General features: G+C 34.9%; 1 protein-coding gene across 2 annotated transcripts; it reads left to right on the top strand.

The window, feature by feature from the left end:
* The first annotated feature begins 4,830 nt into the window (after positions 1-4,830).
* Positions 4,831-11,179, top strand: LOC110940800 (low affinity sulfate transporter 3). Of its 2 annotated transcripts, XM_035990237.1 has the most exons (13): positions 4,957-5,344; positions 5,495-5,543; positions 5,621-5,828; positions 5,913-6,087; positions 6,168-6,233; positions 6,322-6,552; positions 6,658-6,784; positions 7,006-7,292; positions 9,986-10,179; positions 10,274-10,335; positions 10,437-10,513; positions 10,599-10,647; positions 10,826-11,179. In XM_035990237.1, exons 1-13 carry the CDS (start codon positions 5,063-5,065, stop codon positions 10,858-10,860), a joined length of 1,842 nt encoding a protein of 613 aa, XP_035846130.1. In that variant the 5' UTR covers positions 4,957-5,062; the 3' UTR covers positions 10,861-11,179. The 2 variants fall into 2 exon arrangements, with proteins under 2 accessions (XP_022038061.1, XP_035846130.1); XM_022182369.2 differs by having other exon boundaries at positions 4,831-5,344; positions 10,599-11,179.
* The last annotated feature ends 929 nt before the right edge of the window (positions 11,180-12,108 follow it).

Here is a 12,108-nt window from a genome sequence, read left to right as displayed (position 1 = left end):
CTTTTTTCTGTTTCGGTGTTGGGGCTAAGCCTTGCCGTCTTGGTCGGACGCAGTTCGTCTGTAGACATAACCTCTCTGCTGGCATAAATTATCGCGACCCCTGTCTCGGTTGGGAAACTGATGGTAGAGTGGGGGATGGAAGTAATCATGTTAAAATCGCCCTAGGACTCCCGCCCAAGAAGTATGTCGTATCGGGAGGTGTGGGATAAAACAATGAAGTTTACCTCCTCGGTCCGCGTGTGCTTACCGTTCGTAAGGCGCATGGTCAAAGGGTAATCTACCGGCTGCAACCGATCTTTATCTTCTTGATCGAATTGGTTGAAGCACTGCTCATATATAATGTCAGAGGTACTGCCCAGGTCGATAAAGAGACGTTCCATGCAGTAATGAGCTAGGTAGACGTTGATGACGACGACACGAATGTCGCGTGGTCCGGTTCGGACTTTGGGGAAAATGACCTGTTCATCTTTCCAGTCGTTATCTCCCCGTCTTGCCAACTTGCGCGGCCTTACACGGCCCACATGGATCATTTGATCTGCTATCCCGCCGATCTCGAGTCACTCTTTATTGTAGCGGATAACAAAAGATTCCAGGCTTTCGTTGTCTCAGCGCCAGATGTTCATGACGTCCATTGAATCGCGTTTGTGACGTCGTTGTTGGCTGAAATGTGCATGAAATTTTGCTTGAAGTTGTTCAAATGAAGCAAGCGATCCAACTGGCAAAGAATCAAAACAGGCCCTCGCTAATCCAGTGAGGGTCTGGTGGAAAAATGGCACCATGTGGCCTCGTCCCACTTGCCCATGCACCCAGCGCCGGTAAAAACATTCATGTGGTTGTCCGGATCGGACGAACCACTGTATTTCCCAATCGTAAGTGGGATTTTGGTTGTAGTGACTTCGGCGAGGGTAATCTCCGGTATGAATTTTGAGTTTTCGGCCGCAGACCTTGGCCTGTAGGGTTGAGCTTTGCACTTTTCAGCACAAACGTACGTAGTGCGGGGTTGAGTGGGAGGAATGTAATTATACCCTCTCGGTCGGCTGTTAGTCGAGTGGGATTCCCCACAGTATGTACGGTCGTCTGGGTCGGTGCTGTCATAACCCTCGTTGTGGGGTTGTGGTCCAGACGGCTATGAATGCCGGAGCCGCGGTGGGCTGTTGATTGCCGCCGATTTTCACCATGCAGGCCTAGGCGGCTTTGTTTTGGGCCCCTACGGCGGGACCCATATGTGGAGTCGTTCTCATCGATTGTGCGGACGCTGCAATAGGAGGAACCGCGGTCCTCGCGCCTATCTCGGGAGTCTGGTTTGTATTGCAAGATATGAGCCGCAGGTGTGTTTGGTGCGGGGGTGGGACCTACAGGTATTTGCGCTTCTGCGCAGGCTTTATTGTAGGCTGCGGCAAGGATAGTTTGTTGGTAATTCCAGGCATGGAGATCAATGCCTGGGGGGTATCACAAAAGCGTACTGTGAGAAATCTGGTGTGAACATGGGGGGAGCGCCCCCTTGTGTGGATGTGGCAATGTGGCCAATTTGTTGGGCCGGGGGAGCAGTCCCCGTGGGCCCTGGGTTTGCGGGGTTTAGGCTTTCCCCGGTAGCATTGTTTTGACAATCAGAAATGATCTTCAAGAAAGAAAGAGATGTGAAAAAAAGTGCTAAGAGTAGCGGTGGGCGCCAATGATGAAACAGTGGTTAACCAAGGGAGGTTAATTCACTGGTCTCGTCAAGTAGGGTTAATCCCTTCTTTCCGAGGATCGTCCGCTGATTTGTCTCCTGCATAATGAAAACACACTGTGACTTGTAACAAGAAGGAAGGGGTGGGGGGTGCTCCTTGTTACCACTCTCCGGCGTGAGAATCAGTAATTTGCTTGGGAGGTAAAGTGTGTGATAGTAGTAGTAGTAGTAGTAGTAGTAGTAGTAGTAGTAGTAGTAGTAGTAGTAGTAGTAGTGAGAGAGTTGATAAGCGATACCTCAAACCTGGTCCGGGATGGGTATTTATAGCCGAGGAGTGAAGGAGGGTAATTGAGTGGCTAGACTGACAACGCACAACCTCTTGCAGGTGTGTCAGGCTTGTCGGTTACGGTGGTGATGCCACGTCCTAGTGTGGTGTCAGTCTGTGCGCCAATGTCGTTTACGTATGGGCTGACAAATGACTGTCGGCAGTGCCACTTGCTTTTTTGGCTACCTTAGTCAAGGTGTCAGTCCCACTTGCATCGTCAACAGGATGCGGTGCCAAGCCGCATCGCTACCTGCGGTAACCGCGGTTGTTTCCGCGTTCCTTGGTCTATGGGATGCGGTGCAGGGCCGTATCGCCATACTTGGTAGTTGTTCTTCTATATCCCTTGTCGTGACGAAAATGTTTATAGGATGCGGTGATAAGCCGCATCGCTATGTGTAACACCCATTTTCATACACAAGGTAAGTCTTCTCATCCCTTGACCGATTGGATTCGACCGTTGTATTCGTGCGTGCCCGCACGGACACAAATAAGTTCTTGCCGGTGGGGGTTTTCGATAAGGGTAATGGTCACTCGCGGCCATATTGGTGCGAGATCTGGGGCCATACCCCTTCAGGTTCAGTTGGCAGTTTTTAACTATCAGTGTACGTGCAGTAGAGTGGTAAGTTTATGGAAAATGTAGAGCCAGCGGGTCATACATAATTTGGGTTTTTTGTTGTAAATTAACTATGATATTTTTGTTCAATATATGTTGTAACTTGTTTGCTCTTTGCCTGCTTAGGTTGGGTGTGTCTCTTGTTTAGCCTTTTGTTATTTTGGGTCGAAGTAGTGTTTTTAATGAACTTTTCTTTTTAAAAAAATATATCTCGATCTCTAATAGGTGTAATAACCTAGGAATGTTACTTCGTGCATCTTTCATAAATTATCATATTGCCATATAAATATTGAATTGAATTATTAGGGGACCCGGAGTGGGGATAAATTTTCCCGTGATATTTGTTTTGCACGCATTATATATTATATATTACAACAAAACATCGCCACCAACAAACTTAACGCGTTATTTTTGTTTTTCAGTGATAAAACTGACGCGTGATAAAATGGAAGGACGTGAGGGGGTGTGAGTGTTTATTGTTGGGTGTTGTGAGTGATGGGCATTTCCAATAAAAAAAGTTGTGAGTGATGGAATAATGGTTGATAACATGCCGTAAATTGATTGGATGTTGTGAGTGACAAATGGGTGGTGAGTGATAACCACCCCTACCCCCTTATGTTGTGTCTGATCGATGGCTAATTGAATCGCTTTATAAAATGTAGGGGTGGCAAAATGGGTGGGTTTGGTAGGTTTGGGTAATGGGTTAGGATGAGTTTGGGTTAGGATGGGTTTATTAAGAAATGTGTTAAGATAGGTTTAGGTTAAGATTGGTTTTTGTCAAGATGGATTTGGGCATAATAAACAATCAAAAAAATTCAAAAAAATTCCAAAAATTATAAAATATCAAAAGAAAATTAAAAAATCAAAAAATCCTAAAAAATCAAAAAAATAAAAAAATTCAAAAAATTTTAAAAAATCTAAAAAATCAAAAAGTAATAAAAATCCAAAAAATTTTAAAAATAAAAAAATCTTAAATATCAAATAAATTCTAAAAAATCAAAAAGTAATAAAAAATCCAAAAAATTCTAAAAAATTATAAAAATAACAAAAATCCAAATAATTTCTAAAAATAATAAAAAATTAAAAATTTTCTAAAAAACCAATAAAATTCTAAAAAAATCAAAAAAAATCGAAAAAATAAAAAAATAGTAAAAAAATCCAAAAAATACTAAAAAATTAAAAATAATAAAAAAACAAAAAAACTCCAAAAAATTCTAAAAAAATAATAAAAAATAGAAAAAAAATCTAAAAAATCCCAATTTTTTTTACTATTTTTTGATTTTTTAGATTTTTAGTATATTTTTTTAGAATTTATAGAATTTTTTATTCTTTTTTGGATTTTAGAATTTTTTAGATTTTTTTTTAGTTTTTTGAATTTTTTTAAATTTTTGTATTTTTAGAAGTTTTTGGATTTTTTAGAATTTTTGATTTTTAGAATTTTTTGATTTTTTAGAATTTTTTGATTTTTTATTATATTTTTATTTTCTAGATTTTTTTGTATTTTTTAATATTTTTTATATTTTTTAGATTTTTTTGATGTTATATTATTTTTTTGATTTTTTAAAATTTTTTGGATTGTTTTATTCTTTATTTTTTAGAATTTTTTATTGTGTTTTTATTATTTTTTTTTGATTTCTTAGAATTTTTGGATTTTTATTATTTTTTGGATATTTTAGAATTTTTTGGATTTTTTATTATTTTTTGATTTTTTAGAATTTTTTGGATTTATTATTGTTTTTTTGGATTTTTGGAATTTTTTTGATTTTTGTTAATTTTTGTTAATTTTTTTATTTTTTATTTTTTATTTTTCTGATTTTTTAGAAATTTTTTATTATTTTTAGTTTTTTTTTTTATAATTTTTATTATTTGTGAAGTTAACGTCTACGAACACTAGAATAGGATAAAGAATCTACTTGTGATGTCTTTTTTGAGTTACCTATTTACCCAGCGTAGTACCCATCCTTACCCACAAATTATTTTAAATAGATATCATATAATCCATTCTGACCCATTCTTAGTAATTTCTTAACCCATCCTGACCCCTTCTTATTTTTAAAATGACCGAAAATAACCTAAAAAACGCAAATGGGTTTTATTTACCAGTTCTAATAAAATGAATTGTTGTCATAAATTTTTAAGACATATAAATATCATTTTCTCTTGGACCCAAAAAATGGATTGTTGGCATAAATTTTAAAAGACATTAAGATATCATTTTCTTTTGGACCCAAAAAGTTGGCCGGTAACTGCGTTTTATTTTTGCTAATGAATGATCTCTGTTGCCTTTCAAAAAATAAAAAAAAAATAGAAATATATATATATATATATATATATATACACCAATAGAATAATGAAAACCTATAATCAAACTTGTATTTCTGGTTGTGGTCTTGTTTACTAAAACCATATATATAGAGAGAGACTTGACGTACCCAAACACTTGAAACAAAACCATATGGCTTCATCAAATTTTGTTGCAGAGCATAGTTTTAGCGTTGAGGGGAAGAGTTGGGTTCTTAATTCACCAGATCCTCCAGGCTTTCTCCAAAAAATCTTACACTCCATAAAAAAGAATGTCGCGTCCGATTCTCAGAAGAAACATTCACCTTCTGCTCGTGTGCTTGCACTTCTCACCACCATATTTCCTGTGCTTACTTGGGGTCGAAACTATAAACCTTCAAAGTTTAAGAACGACTTGATTGCCGGATTAACTCTTGCTAGTCTCAGCATTCCCCAGGTACACATATGTTTCCAGCTATATATGTGTTTATATGTAGTCTTAATGTTTAAAATAAGCATCTTAAAGCTACTTATAAACATTTAGTCCCTTGAAATAAGTAGATATGCAATTTGATAGAAGTTTTTTCCATCTCTTGATTTCCTGTAGAGTATCGGCTATGCTGGTTTAGCTAATCTTGATCCTCAATATGGCCTATGTAAGTTAGCATGTTTTTGCAATTATTGTGATGAGTTATATATGCTTGTTTGTCAATGAAGTATCATGTGTTGATAGATGGGAGTGTTGTCCCTCCTTTGATATATTCTGTGATGGGGACTTCACAAGAACTAGCCATCGGTCCAGTAGCTGTGGTGTCGCTGCTCATATCGTCAATGATCTCAAAACTAGTTGATCCTGCTGCTGATCCTGTTTCCTACAGAAAACTTGTTTTCACTGCCACATTCTTCGCCGGCACCTTCCAAGCTCTTTTTGGAATTCTTAGGTACGTACTACTTCAATTAAGATATTGTTTTTTTTTTTCTTCAAATTAGTTGGTTAATTCTGGTGCTTAATTTGGTAACTGCAGGTTAGGTTTTCTTATCGATTTCCTATCGCATGCGGCCATTGTAGGATTTATGGCGGGTGCGGCCATTGTTATAGGTCTTCAACAACTCAAGAGCTTACTCGGGATCAGTCATTTTACTACAAAAACTGATGTCGTCTCAGTGTTGGAAGCTGTTGTTAATTCACTTCGCACTTCAGTATGCATGCTTCTTTCGTTCCTAGTTACATATATTTGTTTATGACTTACGGATATATAACATGTGTTTTTGCTTTGCAGTGGTATCCTTTGAATTTTGTTCTTGGATGTTCGTTCCTTATATTCATCCTCATTACCAGATTTATCGTGAGTAGTCTTTACTTTATTGTGAATTGATAAAGTGGATGATGTATTAATAGTACCTTAAGTTGATCAATGATGAAATTAACTCCAGGGAAAAAAGAAGAAGAAACTATTCTGGTTGCCAGCCATTTCTCCGGTTATATCAGTCATTATATCCACCTTGATAGTATATCTAACAAGAGCTGATGAACATGGGGTTAAAATCATTAAACATTTCAAAGGAGGACTCAATCCAAGTTCACTAAATCAGTTGGAGTTCAATAGTCCACACCTTGGCGAAGTAGCCAAAATCGGCTTCATTTGTGCCACTATTGCTTTAACGGTAGCTAATTACATAATTATACTACTATATATGTATGTATGTATGTAATGTATGTATGTATGTATGTATGTATGTATGTATTAATTAAGTGGATAAATATGACAGGAAGCTGTTGCTGTTGGTCGATCTTTTGCTTCGATCAAAGGGTACAACCTAGACGGGAACAAAGAAATGTTAGCCATGGGCTTCATGAACATTGCAGGATCTATGTCTTCTTGCTATGTTACCACTGGTATGGTATATATACCTATTTAATTATGTCGTCTGCAGTGGGGGACCCACAAATTATTTCCTAGGTGTGCGCACAACCAAACTTTCAAGGGATTCGATCAGGAATTTTGCCTATAAAATACGCTAAAATGATTTTTTTAAGTTAGGTCCGCCAATGCGTCTATGTATAACTAATTAAGACCTGCAGGTTGTTTAATGATAACTAGCTTAATTTAATTGCAGGATCGTTTTCGCGAACTGCTGTAAATGTTAGTGCAGGGTGTGAATCTGCAGTATCAAATATTGTAATGGCAATAACTGTGTTCATATCATTGCAAGTGATGACCAAGCTATTGTACTACACACCTCTTGCCATACTTGCATCCATCATCCTGTCTGCACTCCCTGGATTAATCGATTATAACGAAGCTTACCATATTTGGAAAGTTGACAAAGTGGACTTTCTTGCATGCGCTGGGGCTTTCTTTGGTGTGCTCTTTGCATCTGTCGAGATTGGTCTTTTGGTTGCTGTAAGTGACACTATTTTATTTATTCTTTAAATTTATCATAAGGATAAGAGAATTTATTATAATTAATACGTTGATAGCATGCTTTAACTAATTAATTATTAATTATAAGCTAATATATTACTTACACTAGAATTTACGACCCTCGCTTTGCGGCGGGATTGTTAAACCGAACAAATAGTAGACGTAAAAACGTTGAACCATACAAATGCGTTCCAACGTATTAACTTGCAAAAATTAAACTGAAACATAAAACATAGAAAAGAAAAACTAAGTTGACATAGCACCCCATGCATTGCGATAGAGCTGTTAAACTGCAAAACAAAATAACGTAAAAACTTTGTACAACGCACGCGCGTTGGGGTTGTTAACCTGCAAAATTTAGACCCAAGTTTTTTTTTGTGAAATTATAGAGGGAAAATTCACTAAATTAATTTTGAAAAAAAATAAACATTGATTTTTCTTATCAATGGCAAAAAATTCCAAATCTTAAGGACGATTATGACAAAAAAAAAAGTCAGACGTTTGGATGGAAATGACAAAAAAAATCACAAAAGTGAAGGACTATATGGTACAAAAAGTTTTTTGAATGAAATGGCAAACATGCCCAAACCTCATAGACGATCTTGGCAATTTACTCTAATTAAAATAATGTAAACTAAACTAAACTATGGTATGATATCGTATGGTATGATATAGTATAGTATAGTGCAGTGTAGATATTAAAATATTATCATATTTATTTCCAAGTGTTTAGTAAATTGTAGAAATTCACTAAATTCATTTAGAAAAAAATAAACATTGATTTTTGTTATCAAATCAATTTATGTAAATAATTATTATTTTAGTTAAAATAAAGTAAAATGGGATTGTTACTATATAGTATGTAACGTGTATATTATAATATTTATTTGAAATTAGAAAAATTAAGTAGGGATAAATAGAAGATATAGATGAAATTATTTATTTGAATAAAGATACGAATTAATGATAAATAATAAAGCACACTTAAAAATTTAAGATTGAAGGAGAAAATGCCACGTGACATTAATTGTAGTCTTTTATTATAATTTAGATTAGATTTAGATTTGTTAAATAAATATAAATAAAATATAGAAGGTTGAAGGAGAGAATGACATGTGTCATTATTTGAAGTCTTTTATTATAAGTTAGATATAACAGCCAAAACTGCTAAGTCTGGATATGGTTTCCGGAAATATACATTATGTTATATAGAAATATTTTATTACAAATCAAACTTCTTAAAATTATATAAATAATTATAAAACATTTTTTATTGATAAATAATAATTGGTATACATTTTATTTCATGAACAATCAAATAAAATACGTCACATGTATTAATAAAAAATCACTCAAGTTTACCTTGAAAATTAAGAGAATAGACATATGCATATTTAGCCGTAAAAAACAGACATGTCCAAAAAGAGTTAAACGAGATGTCCACAGGATATGTCAGCTAAGATGGCTAGAGCTTAGCTTACACAAAAACCCTCATGAAGTACAAAGAGGTACTAATAATAGTTAGTTAGATTGAAACATGTGTAAGGCGTGGACAAAATTAGTCAACAACTAGGATTTAACCCCTCGTTTTTAGCTATCTGCTAGTTTGAGCCCTAGCTTTTTTCTTCCTCCGACTAATTTAGCCTGCGCTTTTTCATACGCCAACTGAATTTATTCCTTGCTTTACACGTGTCTCGTTTTTTGAATCCCATTGTACTTTTCAAGATTTTTATGCCGGTTAAATGTTAGATGTTTTAGCCAGTGGATCTTGTTTGTGTCGTTTGATTCTCTTTTTTTCTGTCTATATTTTTAACGAATAAATATTCATGTCTATTTCACTAATTTTTGAGTGTTCTATTCCATTAATTTTTTAGTGTTAACTTATATTTTCTAGTGTTAAAAACTAATTAGAGTTAGTTGAATAATAAATATTCTCGGTATGGTCAACTTTTATTGTGTATGATTAAAATGATTGGCCGACCATCAATAATATTCGTATTTTAAAGTGTATTATTTTGATTAATTAGTTAGAAAATATGATCAATTTATTTCTCTAAAAAATGTTAGTCAAATGAGACTAGCAAGACAAATATTTTAATCATAATATAATTTTAACAAATTAATTTTTTTTCCTTTTCTTCTCAAATAAAAAATCTTGGGTGGATTATATTATAGCCACTATTGGATTCTAGACTTCTTTGTTGTTATCCCTTATGAATTCTATTAACAAATTAGTTTTTCTCCTTTTTTTTCTCAAATAAAAAAATCTTGGGTGGATTATATTATAGCAATTATTGGGTTCTAGACTTATTAGTTATTGTTATCCCTTATGAATTCTATATCTCTATTTTTATTTTCATTTTGTATCAAGATTAGGGTTCGTAAAAAAATTATGCCATCATTTTAAAGCAATTAACTAATTAATAAACGAACTCCGATACAAAAAAGCAACCTTTTTAACGATATAAAAAGCTATACATCAGTAAAAGTTGAAATTACATCCGAGGCTTGTAACTAACTACCATTAATGATTTGATTCATATATAGATGTGTTTGATTTCAGGCATATTTAAAGAAAATGTAGAGTAAGATGGGAATAAATTAACGAATTCATGATGAAGTTGTATAGTAAGAATCATAACTAATCATAAATTATGTGCATGCATTTGCAGGTAGGTATTTCATTTGGAAAATTAATCCTTAATTCTATTAGATCGGACGTAGAAGAATTAGGAAGGCTTCCGGGATCAGACATTTTCTGTGACAAAGCACAATATCCTGGGGTGCTTGATGTGTCAGGTGTTCGCGTAATTCGCCTTAACTCTGGCTCATTTTGTTTTGCCAATGCAAATCCGATTAAAGAAAGGTACACATACCCTTCATGTTGGATCTATCCCTAGTTAATTCATTGATACGTATAATACTTGTTGGTCTTAATTTAATCTTGATTCTCATTGCAGGATAACTAGTTATCTGACAGAAAAGGATCAAGCGACTATTGGAATCATCCTAGACATGTCAAGTAAGTGTTTGGTTACATATTTAGTCAATGAATTATTTTTATGTGTTAAACCAAAACCAAGTTTCAGATTTTTAAAGATGACTTTTGGATACATGTGTTAGATGTCATGAGCATTGACTCTTCAGGAATTGTTGCGCTGGAAGAAATTCACAAGAAATTGGTTTCAAGAAACGTACATGTAATTAATTATGAGCAAGTATCATTTTAATTTACTAATTAACTGTTGATCAAGTGCTTACTTTGTATGTTTGGTTGGGTTGCAGCTAGCTATTGCCAATCCAAGATGGAAAGTGATTCACAAGCTAAAAATAGGTGGGTTCGTTGAAAAAGTTGGAAGCGATTGTATCTTTCTTACAGTTAATGAAGCAGTTGATGTTTGTCTCTCTTCCAAGTCTGCCACTTGTTGATATATATATGTTGGCTAAAATCAAAACCGTGTTTCTAAGGACCTAGCTTACAGGCCAATCTCATGATTTGTTTTATACATCAGTGTGTGGTTTAGGTGTTAATGTCACAAAGACATGAAGCGTGTATTTTGAAGTCGGTAATCAAGATCATCCGCAATCCGGTTACGGGCAGGTAGTTTGTTTATATTTATTTAGTATATGGGTTGTACATATTACTGTTTATTGTTTATGTATTTGGATTTGGGCCTGAGGCCATGTTATGTATTGGGTCAAACTCTAGAAGTCCACTAGGTTAAAATATTGGGTCATTAAGGTTTGGGCTGTGTATATGATGGAACGGTGTGAGTTTGCATATTGTAACACCCTGCATTTCGAAACTTTTATCTTTTAGCAAGTCTCGCCCCTGTAATATATAGTGATGCTTATTTGAGTCTTAACTATGATAAACTACGTAAAACTTGTACTCTATGATGCTTTTGATACTTTATGCATGAATCTTGAAACTATACTAGACTCTTGTGAAACTTGATTCTCGTGATACTTGAATCTTATGATACTTGAATCTTGTGATACTTTGAAACTCGAATCTTGAAACTTGACACTTGTTACGGTTGATACCTATTAAAAAAGAGACTTTGATGCGTGATATTTATGGAACGAGAAACTTTGATTCTTTATTGAACGAGAAACTTTCATACTATAGGGATACTTGTTGAACGAGAAAGTAATACTTATTGTACGATAAACTAGCTTGAATGCAACTTGAAACGTGGAAACTTTTGGGTTAATTATGTAGTAAATATCATGTAATGGTTACTCACAATAAAACGCAACGCTTAATCTAGCTCGCAAAACGAACCAAAGTCGGAAAGTTGCAAACGGGTCTCGGACTGTCCGAATGGACATCCGATCGGATGACCATTCGACCAAATAGCCATCCGATCCCCTTGCGCACTGCACCGCCTTAGCTGTCCCTTTCAGCTATAAATAGGCCCCTTGACCCTTCATTTCACACTTTTGCCTATGTCATCCGACCACACGCACTCCCAAGTCCTTTCAAGCACATTTCACTCGATTCAAGGCAAACTTGTACGTATTTCTCCTAGATTCTTGTACAACCTTCATCATTTAACACTTCTACACATGATTCTTCATCAAAATCACACGAACACTTAAACTTTTTCATAAAAACCAACTGTTTTTGGGCCTCTTGAAGGTGTTTTACACTCAATCGTTTGTACAACCTGTTGTGGAGCATCATCAGCCCCAGATCTAACAGATTTTCACAGTTTTTAAACAAAATCTAAGGAAACGTCACACTTTTATACCAGATCCGGCGGAATTTCTTATGTTTCCGGCTCAGATC

The sequence above is a fragment of the Helianthus annuus genome, chromosome 5 (genome assembly GCF_002127325.2).
Source record: "Helianthus annuus cultivar XRQ/B chromosome 5, HanXRQr2.0-SUNRISE, whole genome shotgun sequence".
Classification (NCBI taxonomy): Eukaryota; Viridiplantae; Streptophyta; class Magnoliopsida; order Asterales; family Asteraceae; genus Helianthus; species Helianthus annuus.
This window is presented reverse-complemented; position numbering and strand designations above follow the sequence as displayed.

Excerpts from the sequence above, each read along its gene's own strand:
- LOC110940800 (XM_022182369.2), top strand. The coding sequence starts at position 5,063 with ATGGCTTCATCAAATTTTGTTGCAGAGCATAGTTTTAGCGTTGAGGGG. Across the intron at positions 6,553-6,657 it reads GTGCCACTATTGCTTTAACG|GAAGCTGTTGCTGTTGGTCG; the intron begins GTAGCTAATTAC and ends TAAATATGACAG. Across the intron at positions 7,293-9,985 it reads AGATTGGTCTTTTGGTTGCT|GTAGGTATTTCATTTGGAAA; the intron begins GTAAGTGACACT and ends ATGCATTTGCAG.